Below are 12,335 nucleotides of genomic sequence, written 5' to 3' on the forward strand. Positions count from 1 at the left end.
TGTTTGTTTAATCTAGGTACATTTCTGCATCATCTGTGGTATGAAAGACAAATTCAGATGCAAAGGTAAAAGTTGAAAGATGTGCATAAACACAAAATCGATGTTTTACTTCCTATTCTGGGTAGTTTTTTTTTTTTTTTTTTTTTTTTTGCTGCTTGGAATACAAATACAAGAATGGCGCGGTCCCTTTAAGAGAAACGAAAACACTCCGGCACTTCCTGTTTGCCAGTGTTAGCATGGCTTTCAACAGGACAGGAGAGAATGACGGAGATGTTTTAAAGGGCATTCTTTAACTATGATGACGCAACTAAAGAAACAACTCTTAAGATTGTCTTTCCCCCTTTTTGCCTTCCTCGTGCTTCTTCTGCAGCCAGTGACGTGATGGCGGGGAGGAAACGAAAGACCACAGCGTTGACCGAAACCGCAGCAGCAGCAGCAGCAGCAGCACCTGTTAAAGCAGGAAGTCAACACAGAAAGTGGACAGCGCGAACGGTTCCGCCTGCCAAACTGAAAAAGCCTCAGTGTAGTTCCAACGACCAAAGTATCGAAACGGAGACCAGCTGTTATTTCACTAAAAATGGCCCACAGCACAAAATGGGTGCGGACTTTTTCAGGCAGCCGTGCATCAGCCTGGCCAAAGCGCTGCTGGGCAAAGTAAGGATGCACATTTCAGGATGAATGCCTTGATCAGTAAAAAAAAACAAACAAAAAAACAAAATCGTAATTAATAATTGAATCAAACCTCTGTGTGTGTGCAGGTGCTGGCTCGCAGGTGTGCAGATGGCACCGAGCTGAGGGGGAGAATCGTGGAGACTGAAGCCTACCTCGGCGGGGAGGACAAGGCGTCGCACTCGGCAGGGGGTAAACGCACCGCGAGGAACACGGCCATGTTCATGACGGCCGGCACCATCTATGTGTACCCGATCTACGGCATCTACCTCTGCATGAACATATCTAGTGAAGGTAAACGCAGCAGCAGTCTTCTTCTTCTACCTCTGCATGAACATATCTAGTGAAGGTAAACGCAGCAGCAGTCTTCTTCTTCTTCTTCTTCTTCTTCTTCTTCTTCTTCTTCTTCAGACTTTGCCATTGGTTGGGGGCGACCAATGATCTTCTGTGCAGTCATTTCTACATGCTTATGTATCTTTTTATTTTACAGTCCACCTCATCACCCTGTGGACTGTAATGTACCAGGGCCTTGCGTGTGTGTGCGTGTGTGTGTGTGTGTGTGTGTGTGTGTGTGTGTGTGTGTGTGTGTGTACGCGTCCTAACAGTTTCCTGATTCTCACTCACTCACCCACAAGGAGATTTGGAGTCGGTCACTGACTGACGAGTGCTTCTCCTGGTTCTCCTTTCAGGGGAGGGTGCCGCCGTGCTCCTGCGCTCCCTGGAGTCCCTGCAGGGTCAGCCCACCATGAGGCAGCTGAGGGCCGCCAGGCGCAAAGAAGGGGCCCGTCCGCTCAAGGACAAAGAGCTGTGCAACGGGCCGTCCAAGCTGTGCCAGGCGTTGGATATACTGCGCTGCTTCGACCGCCGTGACCTGGCGTCTGACGCTCAGGTGTGGCTGGAGAGGGACCCCGACGCGCACCCCACACAGCCCGGCGACGTAGTGTCAGCGTCTCGCATCGGCGTCGACTCCCACGGGGAGTGGGCCAAGAAGCCGCTGCGGTTTTATCTACGCAGCCACCCGTGTGTCAGTGTCGTGGACAGAGAAGCTGAGAGAGTCTGTCTGGAAATGAAATGAAATGAAGTTCCTCCCCACCAACACCTGATCTTCCGTACAATGACCAGAGGACTGAAGAGCAGAGTTCCTCATACTGGTCTGCCACTGATTCACGTCAACAGACGGCATCATTTAGACAGAATACAAATACACCCAGTATCTTTTACACTACTTCTTCTCAACACATGTGAAATTAATACATTTGTTTTCCCTTTCCAGTCCGACTTGCCAATCAGTATGAGTCACGGCTGATGTTAACATAATAAACACGAGCATCAGTTTCGAAAACTGCTGGGAGTGACACTGTAAAAAAAAAAAAAAAAAATAGACTTGAACACTTAAAAAGATTTAAATGATCAATTTCTATTAAAAAAAATGTCTTCTACCAACCAGTGACTTTTTCTTTTTCCTTTCCCGAAGGTGTCATCAGCAATTTATGATAAACATTAATAGTTGATACATTCTCTTCACAGTGATTTCCCAGATGTTTGAAATTACCTGCTTCCCTTGAAGCCAAAATCAGTCCGTCTGATGTTTGGGAGTCTTCTCTGCCGCCTTGCTCCCCCTCCACTCCCCCCCCCCCACCTCTGGGATTCCTGAGGAGAGGTAGTTGGACGTCTGGAATGATCATTACCCAGCATGCCTCACTGCAGTCAGCATAAACGATCTGATACGTGTGGGACAAGGGGAAAACAATCATGCTGAACCCCCCGCTGCACAAATCTTTGTAATACTCAGAATAAACACTTGGGGCCTTGCTGGTCTGTACAAAATAATTTAATAAAGTAACACGACAATGGCTTTTAAAGAAAAAAAAAAAAAATCTCTCCATAAATCTGCAAAACATTCATGCAATCAGTTCACTTCACAATGTTGATTGGCGGCACTTAGTGGTGAGCGCAGCAGGTTGTTATCTGCTTTTAAACCTGACATGTTTTCCACTTTGGGGAGCAGCTACTCCGCCGAGCAGTCACTCCGTGGGTGACTGGAAGATTGCGATAATGGGATCCTCGTGGTTGGTCACAACAAGGACACTGCGGAACTTGTCAAACAAAGTCTTAAGCTGCGAGCGCCTCATGTTCTCGTTGTACATAATCTCTTCCAGGTGGTGGTGCCCTCGGAAATAGTGAAGCAGCCTGGAAGCGGTCATCAAGACAGGAAAGGGAGAAAAGAAGAAAACAAGAGGTTGAGAGCCAGGACTTGATGGATCATTAGCCGCGCATCTCAACCATGAGGGTGAAATTCAGTTTGCAGGCTTTGATGGCATTCATTACCGTGCAATAGGTAGCATACGACACTGATTGCCTCGCAACACATTGTTTTCATTTTGAAGTGCGCAACAACACTTTCTCAGACAGAATCTTTCTGTAGCTGCGGTTCCATTAACCCTAGAATTGCTCAATACCTGAATATTGCTGGTCATGGAAACGCCTAAACTTGGAAAACCTCTCAAATATCGCTAAGAGGTTTTTACGCTGTCATGAGGTGGTTTTTCAGACGTATCAATATAGAGGTCTATGGCAAAGGTGTCCTGGAAAGACGCATTTATTTACACGTCAGCGGACGTGACGTATGGGGTCATGTGACCAGTTCGCTTCAAGTGAAAATGGTGCGTTACGTTTGGACGGAGGAGGAGACAGAATATTTTTTACAAGTAATCAAAGAGAAGAATATAGCAACCGTTCTTGACAGCAAACAACACGGAAATGCAGATTTATACAAGGAGTTATAAATGGAAATGAGGGAGAAGGGCAGTGGCAAACTACAGGCAAATTTCCTTCTTTGATGAGCCAATAAATCACAGCACAGGGCACTCGACACCTGCTGTGGGCTTGATTACCTGGCAAACATCCGGAGATCTTCTGGGTTTTGTGCGGCAGGGATGTTGAGGATAACCTGCCGCTCGTGCTCCGACAGACTGGCCAGCAGCGTCTCCGTGATCCGCTTGTTGAGCGGCGAGTCGCCACCGGGCAGCAGCTCGGCGCTGGAGTTGTCCATGCTGGGACTGGTGAGGGTCATGTCATCGCTGCTGGCTGCATAAAGGTGAGAGACACACTATGACACTGTTCTTAGTTAAGGGGCTGGCGATGGGAAGCACTTTGCGAGCACATACTCGGGGAGCCGAAGCTGAGAGCGCTGGGCGTGCTCAGACTGCGGCCTCCGACGCGGGCAGGCGGCGGCGGCTCCTCGTCTCTCGGTCCGGGCTCGTCCTCGCCGGGCGGCACCAGCAGGCAGACGTAGGTGTGCAGCTGGATCAGCAGACGGCGCTGGAGCATCCACACCACCATCTGGATCAGCTGGGCCTGGTCAGGAGAGACGAGCCGGCCGAAGTCAACACCGCGACGCCACAAAACAAGGTCACGTGATGAGTTCATTTGGCCCTGCAGCCTCCTCCTCAAAAAGAGCTGCGGCTCTGCTCTTGTCCTCATGAAAAATGGAGACGCCAGACGTCGGAGCCGATGTACCTTCGGCATTTATTATTCATCACTTGAGCTCAAGCAGCTCTGCCAAAACAAAATGGGTCGGAGGAGAACAGCAGATGGTTCTGCTCTTACAATGCAGTATTTTTAAATGGGGGCGTAGGCACAATATTTCAAGAACTGGCCATGTAGAAATCAAACAAACCTGCTTCAACCAACTTTAGGACGTCTCAATTTAGTTTTTGCAGGCAGGAACTATGCAGACGCAGCCGCCGATACTTGTTTACGTTTGCTTTAATGCAAATACAAGCATTACTAGCTAGTTTATTTTAAGTCAAACAATATTACTAAATACCAAAAAGTAAACAAAACCTCTTCCAAATGTTTTACTCATCCATAAATCACAAAAAGTTAACATTATAAATTCAGTTGTTTTCAAACAGCCAATTTTGAAGTTAGAAGAATTTGCACCAAGGTGTATATATGAGATGCCTGCAGAACAGCAAAGTCAAGGGACTGATTCTTGAAAAAAAAACTGAAAACTTCAGAGTAAGATTTTTTTGACCGCATTCTCATAAAATAATGACCATATGTACTGGTAGACCAGCCTCACCTCCTGTGCAGGAGCCTCCAGAGGGTTTCTGAACTCAGCCAGCGAAACCGGGAGCGAGAACTTCGCCAACATGGAGGGCAGATCGTTCCCGGGGAACTGCTGGGAGAACTGCTCGGCTAGTGCCGAGTACCTGGTCAGAGAGAGAGAAAGTTAATCAGACAAAGAGGGACTTTTTTTCCTTCTTTTTTTTTTTTTATTAAATAACTGGACATAATTAAAGACAGCAATGACCATGAAAACTCCTGCTGTTCTATGTTTCTTGTACATGCTTTGTAAAACCTTTATATGATTTTTCTACAGCATGTGTATGAGGCAGTGGTGAGGCTGGATGCTTGATAATATCCGTTTTAAATAGAACTGCTAGAAAACACTCACAGGCTGATGTTGGCATGGGGTGACAGCATATAGACGTTGTTCTCACACAGTGGGTAGATGATGATGGCTTTGCCCCAGTACACCAAGTGAGCCGCAATCTGAAATATCTAAAATGGAAAAACTGGTCATCATTATTTTTGGATTATAGCGACAGTTTACAGCACAAAGTATGAGGTTCTGTTTATCTTTGATCAATTGCAAAATACAGTTGCCTCAGCTTCACACATTGCCCACTAGAGGGCAGTGCAGACATCGCCATAGTCTGTGTACACTGCAGTATTTGTTTTTGTGTCCACTATAAGTGGGGGGAAATAGGTTTTACAATCAATTCACAAAACGACCAGATGTATGAATAATAAACTGTTCAATAATGAAAGGTGCTTTGGATTTTAATACAGCTTTTCCATTGGTGACTCAAATTGAAATGTGAAAATGCAGCCGCTCCGCACCTGAAGTAAGGCCAGGTCGGCATCCTGTGCCAGCTGCTGCAGGTTTTTCACAGCTGAGCAGGTTTTGATGAGACGAACCATTGCAGGCGAACAGTCCAGGGGAAGCTGGCTCAGCAGAGCCTTCTCACTCTCCAGCAGCAGCAGGGCATGATAGGGCCTGGGACACAACGTCACAACTGACTCAGCACCAGCCTTATCTAAAGGTCGGGGCAACCAAACTGAAGATCCTTCATTTGGAACAAGAAGGTTGCTGTATGATTTCATTTTTTGAAGCGATCCTTCAACTGGCTACTACAACTTCATGGCTTTGAGACATTTGAACGCAGTTGCAAAATTAGCAGGGAAACAAAATCACAGTTTGCATTGCTGTCAGCCGAGTCAGATGAGGGCTTTGACACCACGGGCAGTCAAGTGAGATTCAGACATTATCAGAAAAATATTTAATAAAACAAAAAGAAAAAGAAAAAGGAGGCTATGCATAACAACCTATTTATATAGTCACTTTTCAATAAGTGGAACAATATTTGTAATGATGAATGAACTTACAGCTCTCTTTTCTCGTCCACTGCCCAATTATTTCAATACAAATGCACCAAAAAACAGAAAAGCCCTGCAGAGGAACTAGAATCGCACCTGATGGCCTTGAGGCTGCGCTCTAAGGCCTCTGGGGGGATGTAGTTGCCACCGATTCTGTGGATTTTGTGCGGTAAGCAGAAGCTCACCTCCAGCCAGCTGTTGATGTGTAGTCGCACTACACCTGTTGTACACAGGCTGCAAGAAAAAAAACAACAATAACAATCATATATTCAATGCTGACCATGTGCATTAAGAAAACATAAATCACAATAACATACTCAACACACACACACACCTGTCATAGGCTTCCTTCACATCTCTGGCCAACTTGCATTTGGGAAGAATTTGTCTAAACGGGGACTGAGGGCTTCCATCGCCTTCAAATCAGGACAGAAAACACACGTGTGAGGTGCAACACATGATCACAACAACAGACTGTTCAGTGCAGAAGAGCAGAGCTACGCTGATCCTCGTGTGACAGCTTTGCATCTCACTCTCAGTGCCCGTGGTGATCTCCTCCTGGACGGCCAGCATCAGCTTGGCCTCTCTGGTCAGGTACTGGCAGCGCCGCTCCTCGTGCTGCAGCGCGATGGCGATGCGACGCGACAGGTTGTGCATGCAGCAGATGACGGACGCGTCGGCGTTTGCCTACAAGGGCCAATGAATGACGACAGACTCCAGGTTACACAGAAAAGCTATTGGGAAAATAAATTACAGCTTTGTGTGACTGAAATTCTAACTGACCAAACAGCAACAATTATACTGGTATTATTGCCACATACAGTATATAAATTTAATAAATGCCTGAGTAATCATATCTATGTACAGTGTTGCTATGGTACAACCCGGTATTTTTCACATGTTGCTCTTCTTATCTAATGAAAGAGGATGGAAACAAACTGCTCAAACTGATCGGCAGGATCTATTTGGCCTTTAAATAACAGTAAAAAAAAGATAATTCTAATTTATTTGAACGGATCAAATCGACAATTTGAAAAATCCAGCCTTGTGACAGAAATTTTACACCAGGCTGAAAAAAAAAACTTTGATGATGTAAAAACAACCAAAACACGTGATGAATTTAAATAAATTCCTAGGTTAGTTGCTTAGGCAACAATGTTGACTCAACATGACTGAGCACTTTCAGCTCCTCTCAGTTAAGAGACTTCTTGGTAACCATGACTCAGCATAGGCATTGCCCTACCAACTAATATGATTATGATAAGCGACCCCGCCTTCCTCCGAGCCTCTGCGTAGCCCCAGATAGACCTCATGGCGGTATTATCTCTCTCTCACACACACACACACCCACAAATATGTGCCTTTAATTCACTAAGTGCAACACACCCCACCCACAGGCAGCTGACTTTATTGTGCCATTTGCCACATAAAACTATGATGTGTTTTAATTCTAGATTTAGTGAGTTTTGACATACCCTGAGTGCGAACACCACGTTAAATAAGATCATGGTGGGCATTTCTCTCTTCGGAGAAGGATCCGTCTTGGACACCTGCACAGAAAAAACACGGACTAGAATTTGTTTATGTAACAGATCAATACACTTATTGTGTGTAAACCTGGAGGTTGAGACAATGATATTTATTCAACAAGGATGCCAGCTTTGCAATAACTCGTGTACTTTAATAGCTGTAGTAACAAATCTATGTAAAAACCTAATCATCAGTCATCATTTTCAAGTTTTCTTTCTTTTTTTAAGCAGTACTTAAACGCAAACTACAACGACTTGAACAACCATATTTATGAGCACTCTGGGATGACTTCAGATTGTTTCCTTTGTCTGTCTCACACTGGGGAATTTCCCTACCTGAACGGTGCCCGGATGCTGTAGAAGCGTCGGGTGGCCGACGAATCGAACGTTGTCAATCTTCAGTTCAAATTTCTTCCCACACATGTCTGATTTGGTGGCCAGAATTGTGGCCAGGATGTTGTCAGAGAACCTTCAGCAGGGAAGAAGATGTTTCATGAGAAATGTCTGTAAGTTGGTTGTAGATGGCACGGCACGGAAACAAAGAGTGGGGAAATTGAGAGTTGAAATTAGCCCAGTGAACATTCTTCATATTAATGTCTTCATGTTTTGCAAAAAGTCCAATGTTATGTAAAATTAACTGAACCAATTGTTCACTATCGGCATTAGGCTTCTTCTGCTTGCTACGCTGTCAATCTTTTTGTGATGCCACACAGGGAAGTGATACCTCTCAGAGGTTAGTCACAACATCTCCAGCCAAGTGTTGATCACCTTGTTTTTGGAACCCTCCAAACATGCTGTTTAGTGTTATAGGAGGTTGTAAACATGGGGCTAAATTTTCCTGGAGATCTTTTTGGATAATTAATTGAGTAAGGATGCTGCATGGGAGTGTGGGATAAAAAAAACAAAAAATACCAATCTGAACACTTTGTATAACACTGGATCTATGACTGAACGCATCTGCTGTTGTAACCCAACAGGAAGAAGAGATGATGCTTATCAGTCAATCATTCTGTAATCTAATTTTTTTTTTATTTTTTATTTTTTTTTAACTTTCCCACCAGCAGAATTTGCAAAGAATGTTTGATTGTCATACCCTACATTTGACTTGTATGTTTATGTGACTGAGTCAGCATGCTAGACAGAGTGGCTAAAATTACTTTGAATAAAATTGTGATTGTAATTGCAAAGTATTTCAGTGAGATAGAGAAAAGAGAAAAACCGACGCCCAAGTAAAAAAACACATGATTGATTCACAGGATTTGCTACAAGGATTTTCTTCTTGTGATTGGAGTTGGGAATCCATATAGGACACGAAAAGGGGAGAAAAGGAGTCTGTGTTTTTATTTTATTTGTTTTTTTTAAAAAAAAGAGGGGTTATCTATGTGGAGAAAAAAAAGTGTTTTAGATTGATTTGATCTTACCCTGCTACCAACTGTTCATCAGTTAGCGGAGATTGTTCTCTGAAATGGGAATTGGGCCATAAAAAAGAAGAAAACAGCAAACAAAAAAGGAAAATGCAACACACACAGATGGGCTAAATGCATTAAAGGTGATATGGACAACATTTACACCTGCCACTCAGTGGGGGTCACGTTGAGCTTCTGAGGTCACAGGCTCAAATATTTTTGCTTCAAATCGTTGTCCATACCACCTTTAAATTGACATTTAAACATTCCAGACACACCCGGCAATACTTGATTTGACAGTGACAGACCGCATTGCGTTTCAAACTGAGTTGATTCTGACCATGAATGCCAGTCAAGTCCTTACTTAGATAGATAGATAGATAGATAGATAGATAGATAGATAGATAGATGACAATGAATGAATAAACTGATAAACTGGTTCGTGCAGATAACATAAAGACTGGGAGCAAGTACCTCGAGTCCCCCTCCTGGTCTTCAAGGCCATCTCCTGTGGTGTTGAGCGCATATGGACTCCTTTGTTTGCCTAAAAGACGGAGAGATAATACAACATGCTGATAAGACGTTTAGATTCCAATTTCAAAAAGTCTCCTTTTTTGGCTTTATCAAAGTTTTCCAACAAGTAAATGTCAACAACTGTGTGTATCTGATGTCTGACACGTCAGAAAGGCACGTTTTCAAATCGAACGGAATGGATGTGAAGTGACACAATAAACAAGTCAACTGCAGCCTGGTAAGAATATATAATCTACATCTACCTGGCAGTTAAAGAAAAAGAAAAGATTAACGCTGACAAAGTTTGGCGTGTACGCTTGCTGATAAATGCAATCCCACCTGCAGGAGATGACGGACATTCGGCCACTCTTTGGAAAGGGTATCGGAACAGAAGTTTGTTTCCTCGGCTGCCGGAGCTGACGAGTATGACGCTGATCGGGCTTGTTTTATCTCCAGTTTTATATGCCTCGTTTTTTGACCGACTGTACATTGATATTTGGTCTGGCAATCCCGTTACTGAGTTGAACATCATGTCAGCTAACTGTGCGCTAGCTCTCCTTGCGAGTTACAGCGACGAGCATACGGGAAACGCGAGCGTTTACCAGGCGAACAATTTTGTCGAATGCGCGCCATATACGAAAAATATATTTTAAAGTTAAATTCTATCTAATGACGTTACGTGGGCAGTTTGATATTCCGCACTACCATCTGCACCTGTAAGCATCCCTGCACATAAGACGTGATTGTTTTGTGTCTCTTCGAATAATGTCCGGCGGAAACAAAGACAGACTAATAAAGGATTCCATGTTTGTGAGTGACATTCAGCGCTATCTCTGTCGCTGTTTACTTAAATTGAAATGCTGCATTATGAAATAAACTGTTAAGAGTGAACCTTTACTTGTTGTCGATCTGAAATACGTACTTGTTCTTTGTAACAAATGTGTCCCCTCCAAAAAGTGTCGACTTGGTTTGGTGTGATGTAAATGCTTTCTGACTGCCAGCCCACTGCTTCAAAGACGGGTAAAATCATTTTTCTGGGGATTTTTGGGAACTTTTCAGAAGTTCATCGTTGGGTCGGCGTCGTTGGGAATCTGATAATTTGCCTAAATCCTCCTGTATTTGTCTAACTTGTAGAAATTAAACCTTCAACAAAATCTGTAAGTTACGTTTGCTGCTTTGAAATGCCATAATATCTCACTCTCTGTAATGTCAAACACCTCGTCGTAGAAAAAACAAAATGTTCAAAAATATATGTAATTATACATTATATATCCAAATGAAGCAGCTGTAATTATTGTTGTGTTTAATGAACAAGAGATTATATATATATATATGTATATATATATATATATATATATATATATATATATATATATATATATATATATATATATATATATATATATATATATATATATATATATATATATATATATATATACATATAAAAAGCAGGAACACCTGCTGCCCACTGGCTCGAAAGATTCAACTGACAGTCAAGATACATTGAATGAAAATCTATTTGAAATCAGCAACAATGGCAGAAACACATTCAGAGACACAGGAGCGGTTTCATTGCATTATGTCTTTTATTCTCACTCTGACTGACAGAAAAACAGAGAACCAATGCTGACGCCACTGTTGTTGTCCGTCCGCCTCCTGTCCCCTGTCTGTTCTGGGTTGCAGCTTATCGGTACTTCTCAGAAAGAGCACGGGTCAAGGCGGCCAGGAACTTATCCATAACCATGTGGACCTCAGGGGTGAAATCGTCAGGGAACTTCATGGAAAGGACCACAAGGATGCAGTGGGAGAACAGCTGCAGGGGGAGGAGTGAATATTAGACCCTCCAGTTAAATAAATAAATACATTTGAAAGATTTAAATTATTCATTATTGAAGTTCATGACTACCTTGAAGTTGGCCGGGTCCACACGCAGGGTGAAGGCGTGCAGCTCGCTGAGGCTCAGGAGACCTCCCTTCATGTCATCAATTTTGGCCACAGCCTCGGCAACTCCCTTGAAAATAGTGACTCCGTGCTTCCTGATAGGAGCAGAGCCGGACCTCAAGTCCTTCCAGTGGGAGAAGTAGGTCTTGCTCTGGGGGTACGCCACCAACAGCCTGTGCGGGTTTTTAGAGAAAAAAAAAAAAAAAAAAAAAAGGAGATTGTGATACAAAAAGAGATTTTGACAAAATACACACACACACACACACACACACACACACACACACACACACACACACATGCACGCACAGCAGCTTAATGCTTACCTGGTGAGAGCATCGGCACCGACGTCATCGCCCTTGCCGGCGATTTTGTTCCAGAAGGCCTTGACTAGGGTCTTGTCTTGACTGCTGAGACTCATGTTGGCTTGGTTTGAGATGAAATGGTAACAGACAGTCTTTATATAAAATAAACAGGTCCGGGCACACCCCACGCCCCTCCTCTGTGATAGGCTTGGAATTTGGAAGTATTCCAAATTGTGTAGCTAGCATGCGATAAAGACCCAAAAAATATTTAGGGTAGCACCGAAGTTTGATTTGAAACGTAACAATTTTGGCACTTCTTTTCAGGAAAAGTCAGTCAATAATGATGCATTTAAATATTCTGAGGTAGAAGTGAAGTATCACTATGATGGATGTGGAAGCTTTAAGGTCAGACGTGAAAAGTGAAACTGAACAGTCCATATTACAGTGAGGGGAGGCGGGGGTCATTCGAGGTGCACTTTGCTGCCAACAGGCTGGCGATTATCTGGCAAGAACTGGAGGGCGGG

At 43.6% G+C, this 12,335-nt stretch overlaps 3 protein-coding genes across 6 annotated transcripts; 1 reads left to right on the plus strand and 2 right to left on the minus strand.

The window, feature by feature from the left end:
- The first annotated feature begins 165 nt into the window (after window positions 1-165).
- Window positions 166-2,112, plus strand: mpg (N-methylpurine DNA glycosylase). The gene is made up of 3 exons (XM_076038690.1): window positions 166-654; window positions 759-963; window positions 1,359-2,112. Exons 1-3 carry the CDS (start codon window positions 382-384, stop codon window positions 1,742-1,744), a joined length of 864 nt encoding a protein of 287 aa, XP_075894805.1. The 5' UTR covers window positions 166-381; the 3' UTR covers window positions 1,745-2,112.
- Window positions 2,113-2,482: 370 nt separating this feature from the next.
- nprl3 (NPR3-like, GATOR1 complex subunit) lies at window positions 2,483-10,506 on the minus strand. 4 transcript variants are annotated; one of them, XM_076038689.1, is made up of 14 exons: window positions 10,488-10,503; window positions 9,527-9,596; window positions 9,068-9,106; window positions 7,983-8,115; window positions 7,593-7,667; window positions 6,651-6,804; window positions 6,452-6,533; window positions 6,214-6,351; window positions 5,581-5,737; window positions 5,132-5,238; window positions 4,757-4,886; window positions 3,837-4,026; window positions 3,564-3,756; window positions 2,483-2,859 (listed from the first exon to the last, which is right to left on the minus strand). In XM_076038689.1, the coding sequence occupies exons 4-14, from the start codon at window positions 8,067-8,069 to the stop codon at window positions 2,694-2,696; spliced, it is 1,479 nt and encodes a 492-aa protein (XP_075894804.1). In that variant the 5' UTR covers window positions 8,070-8,115; window positions 9,068-9,106; window positions 9,527-9,596; window positions 10,488-10,503; the 3' UTR covers window positions 2,483-2,693. The 4 variants fall into 4 exon arrangements, with proteins under 4 accessions (XP_075894804.1, XP_075894801.1, XP_075894803.1 ...); XM_076038686.1 differs by lacking the exon at window positions 10,488-10,503 and adding an exon at window positions 9,905-10,368; XM_076038688.1 differs by lacking the exon at window positions 9,068-9,106 and having other exon boundaries at window positions 10,488-10,506.
- Window positions 10,507-11,135: 629 nt separating this feature from the next.
- On the minus strand, window positions 11,136-11,991 carry LOC142896790 (hemoglobin subunit alpha-2-like). The gene is made up of 3 exons (XM_076038694.1): window positions 11,833-11,991; window positions 11,475-11,682; window positions 11,136-11,381 (listed from the first exon to the last, which is right to left on the minus strand). Exons 1-3 carry the CDS (start codon window positions 11,925-11,927, stop codon window positions 11,253-11,255), a joined length of 432 nt encoding a protein of 143 aa, XP_075894809.1. The 5' UTR covers window positions 11,928-11,991; the 3' UTR covers window positions 11,136-11,252.
- Between the last annotated feature and the right edge of the window lie 344 nt (window positions 11,992-12,335).

The sequence above is a fragment of the Nelusetta ayraudi genome, unplaced genomic scaffold (assembly GCF_046127955.1).
Source record: "Nelusetta ayraudi isolate G7.1 ecotype Tasmania unplaced genomic scaffold, CSIRO-AGI_Nayr_v1 ptg000057l, whole genome shotgun sequence".
NCBI classification, from domain to species: domain Eukaryota; kingdom Metazoa; phylum Chordata; class Actinopteri; order Tetraodontiformes; family Monacanthidae; genus Nelusetta; species Nelusetta ayraudi.

Coding starts and splice junctions, on each gene's coding strand:
- mpg (XM_076038690.1), top strand. CDS start 382: ATGGCGGGGAGGAAACGAAAGACCACAGCGTTGACCGAAACCGCAGCA. Junction 655..758: donor CCAAAGCGCTGCTGGGCAAA/GTAAGGATGCAC, acceptor GTGTGTGTGCAG/GTGCTGGCTCGCAGGTGTGC. Junction 964..1,358: donor CATGAACATATCTAGTGAAG/GTAAACGCAGCA, acceptor TTCTCCTTTCAG/GGGAGGGTGCCGCCGTGCTC.
- nprl3 (XM_076038686.1), bottom strand. CDS start 10,097: ATGATGTTCAACTCAGTAACGGGATTGCCAGACCAAATATCAATGTAC. Junction 6,534..6,650: donor GATCACCACGGGCACTGAGA/GTGAGATGCAAA, acceptor CCTGATTTGAAG/GCGATGGAAGCCCTCAGTCC. Junction 6,352..6,451: donor GTGAAGGAAGCCTATGACAG/GTGTGTGTGTGT, acceptor TTTTTCTTGCAG/CCTGTGTACAACAGGTGTAG.
- LOC142896790 (XM_076038694.1), bottom strand. CDS start 11,927: ATGAGTCTCAGCAGTCAAGACAAGACCCTAGTCAAGGCCTTCTGGAAC. Junction 11,683..11,832: donor GGTGCCGATGCTCTCACCAG/GTAAGCATTAAG, acceptor AAACCCGCACAG/GCTGTTGGTGGCGTACCCCC. Junction 11,382..11,474: donor TGGACCCGGCCAACTTCAAG/GTAGTCATGAAC, acceptor CTCCCCCTGCAG/CTGTTCTCCCACTGCATCCT.